The 14,478-nt window shown below is 50.5% G+C and overlaps 2 protein-coding genes across 2 annotated transcripts in view; one reads left to right on the top strand and one right to left on the bottom strand.

Moving 5' to 3' along the window:
- Positions 1–4,131: 4,131 nt before the first annotated feature.
- On the bottom strand, positions 4,132–8,498 carry ETH_00022325 (radical SAM domain containing protein, putative; the record flags this gene model as incomplete). Its single annotated transcript, XM_013377157.1, is given in 6 exon segments — positions 4,132–5,071; positions 5,204–5,429; positions 5,831–5,919; positions 6,119–6,342; positions 6,354–6,688; positions 6,938–8,498. 6 exon segments carry the CDS (start codon positions 8,496–8,498, stop codon positions 4,132–4,134), a joined length of 3,375 nt encoding a protein of 1,124 aa, XP_013232611.1.
- A 3,305-nt stretch (positions 8,499–11,803) lies between these two features.
- ETH_00022320 (DNA replication licensing factor, putative) overlaps positions 11,804–14,478 on the top strand; it is a gene marked incomplete at both ends in the record, with an annotated part of 5,923 nt that continues 3,248 nt past the window's right edge. Inside the window, 6 exons of the mRNA XM_013377156.1 lie at positions 11,804–11,868; positions 12,187–12,265; positions 13,101–13,217; positions 13,807–13,845; positions 14,059–14,137; positions 14,337–14,451. Of these exons, the coding sequence (XP_013232610.1) occupies positions 11,804–11,868; positions 12,187–12,265; positions 13,101–13,217; positions 13,807–13,845; positions 14,059–14,137; positions 14,337–14,451 (494 nt within the window). The remainder of the gene's footprint in view (positions 11,869–12,186; positions 12,266–13,100; positions 13,218–13,806; positions 13,846–14,058; positions 14,138–14,336; positions 14,452–14,478) is intronic.

Below are 14,478 nucleotides of genomic sequence, written 5' to 3'. Positions count from 1 at the left end.
AACAGGGCTTTGGAGATGGTGAGACAAACTCCCCAATTTTTTTTCGCGGACGTTCGCCTTTTTTTGGAGCCACGTTATCCTCGAATACGCGATTACATAGCCTGATGCATGATCACTGTCCTTTTGTCAACGTTGAAGCTGAAGCCGCGCGCCGACAAGGCGAAGTGCCGAGTTGAATCGAAGCCTTCGTTCACCGCGGGGTCGATCAAACGGAAACGAAATAATGCAATGATGGAAGATAGAGAGAAATGCCGGCATTCTAAGGCTCGGATTCAAGCGAGTCGCCACAGCATCGCCTCAAGCTGAAGCGACTGCAAGAACTCGGTCAGCCTGCTGCTCTCCTTGAACAGGCGATCTGCTGCTCTCCATGTAAAACGACCCGCTGCCTACTACGCATATGCGCTACATATGCAAAGAAAATGCTGTACTTAGTGGCGCAAGTTGGTGCAACGCGATGGTCGTGGGAGAAAGTGCCGCCTTCACTTCTAGTTAGTGAGCTTTCCCTGGCGCTGCAGTCATGAGCTGCTCTCAGCTTTGGCTCTTATTAATTTAGCGCTTGCAGTTAGTTCTAAGGAGTTGCGGAGGGCTAGCTGAGCCGACCCAACGCCTCCAAATATGTAGACCGAAGGAACAACGAAGACCAGGAGAGTCTACACAAGCAGCTCATGCTAAATTTGTAGCTACGAGACTTGTTCTTTTTACACAGAAAGGCTAAGCAAGAGACAAAGGCCTTACGTTTTGGTGCAAACTTCGTTTCATCAGTATTGTCCATAGCTTTCCATCACGGTGAGCACTTTCTGGACTAGCAAGTGCCAGCGCTTGTTTGCGTGAACACCGTACCTTTATTGTCAGGCGGCGAGCGCGTACATTTTTTAAAATACCCATTGCCTTGCTAGCAAGGACTTAGGCAAGTTACTCGGTCTTAATGCCGCCTGCTCCTTAAATTAAAGTTTTCCCCCCTCTCTCGCTTGGTTAGGCAAGACTTCGTTGGATATCTGTGCAGCTCTGGAGGAACCTTAGCAGCTCAGTGTCTGTTGAATGGATCTGCATTTCATCGCCACTCAAATACTAGAAAACGTTGCCGAGGGGGCGCAAAACCTCAACAGGCTGTGTCATATTTAAAGAGGAGCGGCTCGCTCTCAACAGTCCTTAGCTATAGCTATAAAATTCTCACACTCCCTCTGCTAGGGGGAGTTGCCCTGAACAAAGATGAGGAAATGGGGAAGCGTATGGAAATGGACCACAGCAGACTGCATTGCGCTGGCAACCGGTATTACGTGTAGAAGGAGGCTAGCCCACTTTCCTTTATTTTCTCTGGAATTGCTTTCTGCCCAGTGTGCTTTCTGCGGAAATCCAGCAGCAGTGGAAACTGGTATATCCCACCACGCTGCCAGTGAGGCTTCTGTCCCCGAATACTTTTTGGAAGCAAAGGCACTATCGACCCTTTTTGTCCAGAGTGGACTCTTGCACGTAAAAGCAGCTTAGCGTGTCTATCGCATTGCTCCCTCAGACAATCAATGCTGAGAGTTGTTTGGTGGGGCTAACAATATACCACAAGGGGCTCTATTCAGTCTGTACTTAATAACCTGCGAGAGCACCGAACACTTTTACCTTGCTTGCGAGGCTGTCCTTTGTCATAAAAGAAGTATGTGGATCGGAAGACTTGGCTAGTCGCTCCAATTTGCTGAGAGAAACCCTGAGTGCAAATCGCGGTTTACTTCGACTCTTGCTTAGTGACTATACGAGTCCCGTGCACCTTTGTCCCTCAACACTGCTGTTGTAAGCAGTTTTCTGGCAGCTGGAGGAGCCGGCGCCATGGCCGCAGCGCAACCACCGCAGCTCATTCATGAGGAAAGCTGCAGAGCCCTTCGGTGCAGGAGCTTGTGGTCTTTGGAACTCTCCAAGATCTCTCCTTGAGGAGCTTTACGGCGATTTCTGGTGGCCTGGGACTCCAGCCTCTGCGGCCCGCAACCACGGCCCAGCTGTGAAAAGCAACAAAAAAAAGAAAAAGAGCCGTTTTCCGGCCTTTTCCTTTGTTTGCTTTCTCGGCGGCCTGGCCTTTGCTCTCCCCTTTTTGCAACGGCCAGCGAGGACTTTCGGGAAAATTTTATGTACTTCTATTGTGCTAGCTCCAGCCTTGCACCATTTCGGGCCGATGGGTTTCAGTTTCCAAGAAGACTTGCACAGTAGAAGCTTTCAACTCAGCCCTGCGGCTCTTTTCGTTCTTTCCCTTCACTCGGCTCTAGTCCGTTCTTGCAGTTCCCACTTTACCTTTTTACAAAGTTCAGAACCTCCTGTGAGAACGCCGCATCAAAATGTGCCTATGGCGCTCCCTAGAGATGCCCAGTGCGACAGAACTGCAGCAAGGCAGCTGCAGGGCTGTAGCAGAAATGCAGCAGCACTGCTGCAAGGTTACAACGGGGCTGCAGCAGTCCTGCACAAAGGCTGCGGCAGGGCTGCAGCAGATGCTTCTCAAGGGCACCATAAACAGGCCCCAGCGGCCCCCCTTCTGATCATCTGTGCTCCTTTCCACGAGGCAGGATTCGGCCTTTGAAGAGGTTTAGAGGATCTCAAAGTGTTCCCAACCTCTTGCTTTTTGTTATCCCCCGAAATGCTCTCTCGAGAGCCCCAAGACGTTTCGCAGCAGTCCCATTTACACCTGTTCAGCAGCATGCAGGTGGCTGCAGCAATGGTGCTGCTTCCAGAGGTTTAGGCTGAAGCTGTGGGGCCCCTCTTTGCATGAAGTCTTGGCAGCTCCCACACAGCTTGTCAGGTTGGTTTTTGGCGATTTTCAGATTATTTTTGTCATTTTTGGCGCCTGTTGTATAGATATTTTTGCTGGGGGCTAGTTCTTTGCTAGGAACTTCTGAAAACCATTTGCTAAGAAGGCAAATAAGCCATTGTTTCTGAAATCCCAGGGCGGCTAACTACAAAACTGTGGCTGCAAGGCAAAGTGTGGGGCAGTCAAAACACTCCAGTGCAGCTTTTCCCTGGGACGCTGCAGAGCAGTTTGGCTGCTGCGCAGCTGTTTAATTGTTCTTTCTCGATTTGCCAAAAGTAATGCATAACTTTATGTGGCAGCCTTTTCCAGGAAACCTTCGGATTAAAAAAAACGACGAAGACGGGACTGGGGCTCTGCGCAGCTGCCGAGAGAGCTCAGGAAATGCGAAATGGAAATAGTTCCCAGAGCTGCTGCAGCCGCCAAGGAGCGCACAACAAGCAGCAAGCTGGCCACTTTGTGGCTAATTTGCATTTTAGATGTGTCAAGAGCCTTTAGTAATTTTCATAAGCTCTCGAGCCCGCAAGCTGTGCGTTGCTGCAGCAGCACTACAGAAGCTGCAGCAAACGGTGCAGATGCTTGGCTGCCGCCCATGATCTGATGTCGTGCTAGTTCTTGTTTCTCTCCACCCCACTTTCATTCCATTTCCACTTTATTGTCAATCAACAGAGGCACCCCAGAGGCCCAAAACGTCTAATTGGCGCGAATCCGGAACAGCAGATCTCCGGGCGCTGCTCTGGCCGGCACAGACCAGCAGCGTTGCAGCTGCTGTTGCTGCAGCCGAGAAGCCTCCATAGCCTAGCTGGGTTCCCCCGCGCCGCTAGCTGAAACTGCAGCAGCGCTAGCTGCAGCTGCAGCAGCGCTGGCACAGCTGCAACAGCGCTTGCTGCAACTGCAGCGGAACTAGCTGCAGCTGCAGCAGCGCTGGCGCAGCTGCAGCAGCGCTTGCAGCAACTCCAGCGACGCTAGCTGCAGCTGCACAAGCGGCTAGTGCAAGGAAACAGATTGGTACAAATAGTCATGAATGTGGGGAGTAATATGCTGCAGCAGAAGGCAATTTCGGCAGCAAAGTCTCAAGTTGCGCTAAACCGTGTGTGTGTAGAAGGGAGGTAATAGCCCCTAAAATTCTCAGCAGTTGCTGGCGCTACGCCCTGCAGCAAACCTTAAACTCGCGAGCAAACGAAGAAAAAGAAGATCAAATAAACAACGAAAAGTTGAAAAAAACTAAATTATTTGCCTGTCGCCGAAGACCTCACGGCAGTAAGAAAGGCCATTGGCTGCAAGTGCCCACGCTCCTTCGGTCCCTAGGGCTTACCTTAAACCTTAAACCCTAAACCCTAAACCCAAAACCCTTAGGCGCTGCCCTGCAGTTGGGGCTGCAACAGTTCGCATGCATCATCTAGCTGCAGAAATATGTCTCTTGATATTGCGTCACTTAGGAGAAGACCGTCGGGGGCCAGCAACGCCAAGCGGCAGCCCAGCTGCGCTCCCCCTTTGCTGCTGCTGCTGCTGCTGCTGCTGCTGACTGCGGTGCTGCGACTCTTTAAGAATCTGAGCAGCCGCGTTGCCTTTGAAAGTATTTTTGCATCTGAGTCGTTGGGGTGTATCCGCAGCTGCCACCTTCCCTGTACCCCCGAGCCCAGCGGCTCAAGGCCCTCTGCTGCCAGCTCTTTTTGAAAAGAAGTGCATGCGTCATGGAAGCTGCAGCAAGAATCAGTTGTGGGGCTGCTGCTGCGGCTGTGAAGGCCAGCTTCGCCGCCCGGGTGTACGAACACTTGAATGTCGGCTACTCCCGGACGCCGTAGGAACGCAGCAGCGCCAAGCAGCACTGATGGCAGCACCTGCTGCAGCAGCAGCAGCACCCCGTCCCCATCTCCTGTGGCTGCTGTAGCATTTGCTGCATTTCGCGCTGCTGCAGCAGCTGGTAGCTGCTGCCCCTCGCTGTCAGCAAAAACTGTTGTGCAGCGCAGCAGCTGGTCAAGTGGAGCTTTTCTTTGCGCCAGAAGCAGCAGCAGGCCCTGAACGGCGTTTTCACCGAGCAGCTGTTCCTTTTTTGCTGCTGCTGCTGCTGCTGCATCTGAGAGTTCCAGGAGATGCAGCAAATCAATCCCATTTGAAGTTCGCAGGCCCAGCATCACCAGTTCCTGTATTCGGGTGTATGTCCACTGCGTGAGACTTTCTGCGCCTTCTTCTCCAGAGTGCCTTGAGGGGGCCCGCGCCTCTGACCCTTTCTGGGGGCCCCCTGAGCCTTCTTGGGGGGCCCCCTGCACGAATGCTTTGTAAGCAGCGAGACTGAAGGACAGCAAAATAGCATGCAGCTGGGGCCCAAGGCAATAAGGCTGGAGCATTACAAAATGAAGAATTAAAAAGAATTAAACAAATTAAAACATTTATCATTTATTTGTTTTCTTAAATTAAATGTACCTTTTGGGGTTGGTTCGCCTGCTGCCTCGGACGAAAGAAGAAGCACCAAGACCAAAAGCAAAGACAGTCCCGCCTCCCCAGTAGAGCTGCGAGTGCACGCAGCGGGAGCAGCAGCTGCAGCTGCTGCTGCTGCTGGCGCTGCTGTCGTTGCTGCTGCTGCTGATGCTGCTGTTGGCGCTGCTGCTAAGCCCTAGCTGCTGCGGCCCCCCGGCAACAGCATCTCCGCCTGAAGGCAGTCACACCAAAGCTGATGCCGTGCAGGTAAGCAGATAAGCTCTTCAGAACCTGCTGCTGCTGCTGCTGCTGCAGCTTCCGCTGGTGCAGTTGCTACTGCTGCTGCTTCCTTTGCTGTTGCTGCCGCTGCATCTAGAAGCTGCACTGGACCAGCTGCGGCGCTGCGCTGCAGCTGTCACTGCCTGCGAAGCGCAGCAGCCACCAGCAGCTGCAGCACCGCCATCGGCAGCAAACGGAGCAACAGCCACAGCAGACGGAATCAGAGTGCTACTGCTGCTGCTGCTGCTGCTGCAGCACCCCAAGCCTTTAGGCTTGAGGCACATGCGCAGCAAGGAGAAATAAAAGAAAAACAAGGTTGTTTCTTGATTTGAAACTGCTGCAGCAGAGACCCACCAGCAGCTGTTTTGGCCCCTGGGGTGTACAGACATCTCCGGGCAAAAGACGAAACCTCGTAATGTTCATAACCCAGCTTCTCCAGAAGTCTGCACGCATGGAGACTCTAAACGCTAAACCTCAAACCCTAATTTGTAAACCCTAAACCCTAGAACCTTTCCTCGAAAGGGAGAGAAACTCACTTAGAGGCTGCTGCAAGAGCAGCAGCAGCAGAATCCGCGTCAGGAAGGCCTTTGGGCGGGCGCTGGTGGAAGCGAGAGCCTTCCTCTAGCTGAAGACAGAAACAACAATGCGCTGCTGCTGCTGCTGCTGCTGCTGCTGCTGCTTTTGCTGTTGCTGCTGCTGGTCGTGCTACAGCGGCCGCTCTTCCAAACAGTGCTGCTGCGGCTGTGTCTGCCACTGCTTTCTCTGTCTTGCTGCAGCCAGTGCTGCCACTGCTGCTGTTCATTACCGCTTCGCTGCTTCAGCTGCTGCCGCTGCTGCTGCTGCTGCTGGTGCTGCTGCTGCAGGAACTGCACCTCACTTGGAGCTCATAAAGGGAAACATGACCAACAGGAAGACTGGCGAAAACCCGCAAGTCCCTGAGCAGCTGCTGGGGTGTCTGTACACTGAAAATCAGATCCACAGAGGTCCGGGGCAGCAGCTTGAAGGCGCGCAGCAGCCGCAGCGCATGCAGGCTGTCGCGGACGTGGCTAGGCGCTCGTTTGCTGCTGCTGCTGCTGCTGCTGGTGCTCGCGATGCTGGCGGGAAGCCTTCCCAGCACCTTTAGAGTTGGCTCGTGGAGTGTCTGTACACCCAAAGAGAAGCGATTCACCCCCACCGACAGGTACGCCTGCAGCCGCTCTGCGTCTAGTGTACCTGCAGCAGCAATAGCAGCGCAGCAGCAGCAGCAGCATCCGCAGCACACGGCAACAGTTGTAAGGCAGCAATTTGTGGCTGTCCCTGCATCAAGGCTAGGCACCTAGCAGCGTCGTGCTGCAGCACAGCAGCGCCAGCACCGTGTCGACTTTGTCAGCAGCAGCAGCAGCAGCAGTAGCAGCAGCAGCAGCAAATGCTGGAAAAAAGATATTCACTAGACGCAAGCTGCACGAGAAGCATTTGAATCACCTGGGTATATCTCAATAGACACCTCTGGCTCCTGCTCGCACTTTCTCTGCTGCTGCTGCTGCTGCTGCTGTTGCTGCGGATGACGCAAATGCCTCGCCTCACCCTGAGCAGGCTGCTGCAGCTGCTGCAGGGCGTCCCGTAGATGCTGCTGCTGCTGCAGCAGCCGCTGCAGTTCTGCCTCAAAGGCCTTAATCTGCTGCAGCAGCTGCTGCAGAATTTCCGGAGGCATCAGCGACGGCGTCCCCCCTCCAAAGTAAACACTCCGCAGCAGCCGCTTGGCAGGCGCTGCTGCTGCTGCTGCTGCAGAATCACCAGCAACAACCTCTGTGTCTGCTGCTGGAACAGCGGCAGCAGCTGCTGCTGGACCTGCTGCTGCAGCTGCTGCAGAGCTGTTTACACTGCAGCTGGCTGCGGCGTTGAGGGCTGCCGTTGGAAGCAACGCCTGCAGCAGCAGCTCCTTCGCATCGTCGAGCAGCAGGCTTCCTTGCTGTTGCCGTTTCTGCTGCTGCTGTTCCCACTGCCGCGGGTCCTGCTGCTCCTGACCTTGCTGCTGCTCCTGCTGCTGATGCTGCTGCAGCAGCTGCCGCAACTGCTGCACGCGGCGTTTATGCGCCTGTAGAAAAGCTCCGAACTCTGCTGCCATCTCCTGCTGCAGCAGTGGGAGGTACTGTGCTGCTGCTGCTGCTGCTTTGCTGCTGCTCGGCAGCAGCGCGATCGGGAAGGCACAAAAATGGCACCGGCGCAGACAGAACGGCAGGTGTATGTACACCCCGAAGGCATCTTTATCGACGAGCTCTACGCTGTTGCTGCTGCTGCTGCTGCTACTGCTGTTGCTGCTGCTGTTGCTGCTACCGTTGGTGTGGCTGCGGCTGGTTGGTTCGTAGCTGCCGTTGCTGCTGCTGGCCTGAGTGTTAGCAGCGCTCGTCTCACACTCACGTTTTGCTGCTACGTGCAGATTTCGCATCTTTTTCTGCTGCTGCTGCTGTTGCTGCTGTTGCTGTTGCTGCTGCTGCTGCTGTTGCTGCTGTTGCTGTTGCTGCTGCAGCTCCCGACATACTCCGATAGGTGATGAGAGAGCAGCGGAGACCTCCTGGCCGTTGGGGAAAACTTGAGCCGATGCTGCTGCTGCTGTTGCTGCTGCAGCAAGCTGCCCACAGCGCCGCTGCTGCTTCTGCAGCAGCAAGAGATGCAGCCTCTGGGCGCCGCAGCAGTATGCCATAGGGGGCCCCCTGGGGCCCCCTCCCCTTTTGAAAACTGCAGCAAGCATTGAGGGTTCTTTGGGGGGGCCCCCTGCAGCTTTAGGCAGCAGCACAGACACGGAGAGTGGCAGCAAAGACAAACACGCAAACCCTAAAACCCAAAAGGACAGGGGCCCCCCAACAGAGGGTCCCCCTTTCCAGGGGGCCCCCAAGGGCCCCCCTCCCTTCCAAGGAGCCCCCAAGGGGGCCGTTGACTTCAAAGGGGCCTCCAAGGGCGCAGGACCCTTCCAGGAGGCCCCCAAAGGGGGCCCCCCAGGCGCTGGTGGGTATCGCGGGGGCCCCTGGGGGGGAAAGTGTCTCATTTGGCAGCCCTGAGGCGCCCGAAATTTGAGAATCTGGAAATATATTTGTCATTAAATGTCATTAAATGCATTTGAGTTAATTAATTCCACTAAAAAGTGTTCAAATGACCCAATGGGGCCCACCGAGCAGGCCGATCTGACCTTGGTGACCTTCCCCTCTCCCAAGGTCACCTCTTCAGTGAAAACAATTTAAGTGAATTCTTTTAGTTTATAAATTGAATCTTATGTTACAAAACTCCCGCATTTAAAAAGTTCTTCTCTAAACAAATCCATTCAAAATTATGTTTATCTTGCCCACGACTCTGGGGGCCCCCACGCCGCCACAACCCTGGGGGGCCCCTGAGGCCCCCGGGGCCCCTGGGGGCCCTGGAAGCTTTGGAGGCCCTGGGGGCGCTGAGGGCCCCCCTGGGGCCCCTGAGGGTCCTGGGAGGTTCCTGGGGGCTCTGTGGGGCCCTGTGGGGCCCTGGGGGGCCCTGGGGGCCCTGGGGATCCTGGGGGCCCCCAGGTCCCCAGAGCTGTAGACTCTAGCAGCGGTAGGGGCTTGAGGGCTGCAGCCCGTGACGCAGCAGCAAGGGTTAAGGGTTTAGGGTTTAGGGTTTGAAAGTGACTACTCCCACGCTGGGCCCTGGGGGCCCCCTGAGGCCCCACTGGGGCTCCAGGGGGCCCCCCGAGGGAGCTGGAGGCCCTCGGTATACACAATTTGGACTAAATTTTTGGCATTTAGAATGAAATGCATTATTTTATTTGTTTGTAGAATGAGATTGAGTCTATTGGGGCTGGAGAGGGAGAAAAAAGGAAAAGAAATGAAAGTGCTGCTGCTTTTCTTTGCGGAGCTGCAGCAGGAAGTGCGGGCGCTGGGGTGTACAGACAGCTCTGCTGCAGCAGACCAGCGAGTGGCCTATTGGTCCACTGCCATGGCACTTCAATTAAAGACAAAGTTGAACTATATTTACATGTAATTTTGGGGAATTTGAATTAAAGAAAACAAATCCTAAAGCTGCTGCCTTAATTAAATCCCTTTCAATTTAAAAAAGCAAAAAAAAGGATTTTAAATTAAACAAATTTAAACAAAAATGGGTTTTTTTGGTCCCCTCTGCAACCCGTTGTGCTGCCATTTGCTTCTTTTCTTTCTCTCTTGATTATTTTGTTTCTTCCTTTTCTTCTTTATTTCCTTTTCTCTGTTTGTTTTGTCTTTAATTTCATTTCTTCTTTTTCTTCTTTTTACTTCTTTTCTCTTATTTTCTTCGTCTCTTAGTCTCTTTTTTTTAATTTCCTTTTCTTTCTCCTTGTCCTCTCGTTTTTGATTTCTCTTTATTTATGTCTTAACGTTTATCTTTTGCTTATTTGCTCCTTTTCCACCTCAAGTGCCAATTGCTTAAAACATTTAAAGACACTTTTGAATATTTCTTTTCAAAAATGGCAAAAAGCCAGTTTGCAGTTCTACATATGTATATCTATCTATATATAGATATATATATATTATATAAAGTTTGCTGCAGCTGCTGCCTCACCCCAGGGAGACGAGGCAGCAGCAGCAGCGCTGCAGCAGCAGCTGCGGCAGCGGCTGCAGCAGCACCGGCCTCTGGGGAGGGCCGGAGTTCCTCTGGGCTGCTGCTGCCGTAGCAGCAGCAGACAGGGGAGCATCAGCAAAAGGTAGGGAGGCAGCAGCAGCAAAGGACAGGGCAGCAGCAGCAGCAATGGACAGGCAGCAGCAGCAGCAAAGGACAGGCAGCAGCAGCGGCAGAAGACAGGCCAGATACAGCAGGAGATAAGGCAGCAGCAGCAGCGGCAGAAGATAGGGCAGAAACAGCAGCAGCAGAAGGCCCGGCAGCAGCAGCAGCAGCAGCAGAATCAGAGACCCTCTGAGAGGCTTTAAGTAGCCGAGGGGTAGGCCGCCGCGCTGCTGCTGCTGGCCAGCTTGGCTGGAAATCTTTGCTGCTTCACACTACAGCAAAAGCAGCAAAATTGCAAAAAGGACCAGACCAGTGGTCACCCTGCAGCTCCAGTGCTGCTGCTTGTTCGCAGCAGGGAGCTTCACCGAATTCGTAATTTTCAAACTTGAACTGGGCAGCTCAGCGGGAGTTAGGGAGACCCCTGTGGCTCATTATAATCTATTTTAAAGAAATAAAGATAATTAAAAATCAAAAAAAGAAGAAAATTGCAATTTTTCAACTCCATTTCGTCCGCGGACTCAAAGGTGAGCTGTGACGCACAGCCCGGCGTAGCGAGAGGCGCTTCGCACTGAGACATGTCTTTTAATGCCAAATTCGTCGAGAAAAATAAAACAAAAAGATAAATTCAAAATTTAAATTATTATTTAAGTGGCTCTGCGTTTTCTGTCGGGTGCCTCGAGGCGGGCATTGAGCGGGCTGGGGTGTACAGACACCTGCGGGTTCTCAGCCGCCGCCCCAGCCCGCCTCGAAGCCGCTTCGTCTCACTTTTGTCATTTTTGAAATTAAAATAATTCAAATATTTAGCTGAACTGCTGCAGAGGACAACTTGCTGCTGCATGCACAGAAGCCAGCACGAATAGGGCTGAGCGGGGGCCCCCAGCCGACAGTAGCGCCAGCACAACTCATTTAGGGGGCCTCCGAGATCTATGCTCCGGGCTGCAGCTTTTAATTCATGTTGTTTGTGCCTGTGTCCCTTTTTAATGGCTCCAACATCCGCTGCAGCAGGCAGCAGCAGCAGCAGCAGCAAGACCATCCCGCCGCCAACCCTTTAGCCAGCTGCTGCAGCAGCAGCGCACCCTCAAAACAGCTGACTCTCAGCAGCACCTAGACCTCATTGACTTTTGAGGAGGGGGTGTTGGCCTAAGAGACCGCTGCGCCAAGCAGCAGCAGCAGCCGCAGTGGCAGCAGCCGCGGGACTAACCGCAGGAGCAGCAGCAGCGGCAAGAGCAGCAGCAGCAGGACTCGCGACCGCAACAGCAGCAGAAGCAGTAGCAGCACGGATCTCGCAGCAGCAGCAGCACCACGATTCGCAGGCGCAACTGCAGGACGACTCGCAGCAGCAGCAGCAGCAGAACTGGACGACTCGCAGCAGCAGCAGCAGCAGAACTGGCAGCAGCAGCAGCAGCAGAACTGGCAGCAGCAGCAGCAGCAGCAGAACTGGCAGCAGCAGCAGCAGCAGCAGTTTCCTTGTTTGGGATGGCGCACCGCCGTGGGCTGCGCCCAGTTGCACGCAGCAGGTTCTCGGGGGCCCCTGGGGGCCCCTGGGGCCCCCGAAACTGCCTGAGCTTTTGAACTGAAGCTCTTCAATCTGCTGCTGCTGCTGCTGCTGCTGCTGCTGCTGCAGTTTAGAAGATGGTTGGCTCCTCAGCGGCCCACGGCAAAAGCATTGTTTGCTGCTGGGGGGCTTTCTTAATAGGGTGAGATTTAAAAGAATTAAATTTTGAATAAATGAATTATTTGAATTAATTTAAAATTGAAATAAATCTAAAATTAAAACTAATTAAATTTAAAATGAATTCAAATTCATAACTGGGAAATTAAATCCATCAAATTGCTTTTTTTTCCTTTTTTTCCTTTTTGGATCTTTTTGTGTCGTTTTTTCTGTTCTTTTTACAAATCATGACAGCTTCAAACGAAACCGTTTCAATTTTATTTTTAATTGCATTTATTTCCATTTTATTTCCATTTTAATTTCCATTTTGTTTTTTATTTTTATTCTTTTTTTCTTTTTTTAGGCCCGACTACCGCATGGCTGCTGTTACTCTTTTTCTCATAATTGTTCCTTCCGCTTTCTACCAGGCCTTTACTGCGCCAGTGCGTAAAACGCTTTTCAAATCTTTTTTTTTGGATCCTTTTTTATCTTTTTTGGATCTTTTTGAGACTTTTTGAATCTTTTTTGTCCCTTTTGTTGCTTTTTGTGTTTTTATTTGTCTTTATTTGCCTTTATTTGCCTTTATTTGGCTTTATTTGGCTTCATTTATGTTTGTTTGTCCTCTTTAATCTTTTCAGATCTTTTTCTTTTGTGAGTCTTTTTTTCTCCTTTTTGAATCTTCGTCTTTTTTGAATCTTTTTCATCTGCTGCTGCTGCTGCTGCTGCTGCTGCTCCTTGGCGCAGCGGTCTCTTTTATTTGTTTTTATACCTTTTATTTCCCTTTATTTGTTCATGTTTATCTTCATTTGTTTTTATTCGTTTTTATTTGTTTTTATTTGCTTATTTTGCTTTTTTGTATTTTGTGTTTGCTTATTTGCCTCCTTTTGTTTCTTTTTGTTTCTTTTTGTTTCTTTTCGTTTCTTTTTGTTTCTTTTTGTTTCTTTCATCTCTTTTTATTTCATTTATTTCTTTTTATTTCATGTATTTCGTTTTATCTTCTTTAATCTTTTTTGTCTTCTTCAGTCTTGACTGCCTATATGCTTTTGTTCTCTGCGCAACACGGCTTGTGGGGTTTAGGGTTTAGGGTTTAGGGTTTAGGGTTTAGGGTTTGGAGTTTAGTGTTCAGAGGGTTTCAGATTCAGACTTTACGGTCCAGGGGTCAGCGTTTCGAATTTAGGATCTAGCGCCTTGGGTTTTTCAGGCTTTAGGGTTTAGGGTTTAGGGTTTAGGGTTTAGGGTTTAGGGTTTAGGGTTTAGGGTTTGGGTGTTGCGCTGCAGTGGCTGGTGGCGCGTTACGGCGAGGGTTTGCGTTTGGTGTCTTTGTGTCTTTTGCTGATTACAATTTGCTGCTTTGCTGCAGCAGCAGCAACAGACCCCGGCATTATTCCCCGCCATGTGCTTTTAATTAATTAATTTAATTAAATTAATTAAATTAATTAATTCAATTTAATTTAATTTAATTTATTTAATTCGGTTTAATTCAATTTGGTTTAGTGTGATTTAGTTGGATTTAATTTGTTTGATTTGGTTTTGTTTGATATATGTTGTTTCTTGTTTTATTTGTTTATTTTATTTATTTTGCTATTTTAATTTTCTTTATCTTGTGGCTTCTGCTGTTTATATTTATATTTATATTTATATTTATATTTATATTTATATTTATATTTATATTTGTATTTATATTTATACTTATTTTTGGTTCTTTTTGTTTTCCTCTTTGCCTCACTAATTGTTTTTCCAATTATCTTTTTTCATTTTCAATTGTCTCTCTGTGTTTATTCAATTTTCATTTTTAATCTCTTATTTAACTCCTTTGCCTTTTTATTTATTTCTTTTGTTTCTTTAATTTTTTCTTCTTGTCTTTTCAATCTTTTTTATCTTTCCTACTTTTTTTTATTCTTACTTGCATTCACTTATTTTGTTTTACTTTATTTTTATTTTTATTTTTATTTTTATCTTTATTTTTATTTTTATTTTTATTCAGGAAAGTCCTTTGATGGTCACAGACCCCACCACGAGACAGGTAAACCCTAAACCCTAAACCCTAAACCCTAGGAATTAGGCGCAGCCGTTCTTTTGCTGCTGCTTCTCTTTCTTGACGTAAAGGACAGCAGCACCCCGCCCAATGCTGTTGCTGCTGCAGTTGCTGCTGCTGTTGTTGCTTCTATTGCTGCTGCTGCTGCTGCTTCCATTGCTGCTGCTGCTTCTGCTGCTGCTGTTGCTGCTGCTGCTGCAGAGCAGAAACCGGTTGCCTCCCCGGCACCAAGACGTGCTGCTCTTTGCTCACCCAGTGCGCCTCAAGTACTGTTCAACCTGTAAACCCCAAACCCTAAACCCTAAACCCTAAACCCTAAACTCTAAACCCTAAGCTCAGAACCCCTCTTTTCTCAACTTCGGTCGTTGTGAGTGTTTTCTTCTGCGCGTTGCTCGTTGGGACCCGCCTCTGGCGCTCAGGGCCCCGCGCCTAGGGTAGGGTTTAGGGTTTAGGGTTTAGGGTTTAGGGTTTGTGGTTAGGCAGCATCTACAGACCCCCCAGGTCTGTGCACTGCGCCGTCTGCGATAACTGCGTCGAGCGTTTTGACCACCACTGCCCCTGGGTGGGAAACTGCATAGGCCGCAGGAACTACCGGTAAACCCTAAACCCTAAACCCTAAAC

Source organism: Eimeria tenella, genomic scaffold (assembly GCF_000499545.2).
Source record: "Eimeria tenella Houghton genomic scaffold, Eth_scaff47, whole genome shotgun sequence".
NCBI classification, from domain to species: domain Eukaryota; phylum Apicomplexa; class Conoidasida; order Eucoccidiorida; family Eimeriidae; genus Eimeria; species Eimeria tenella.
This window is presented reverse-complemented; position numbering and strand designations above follow the sequence as displayed.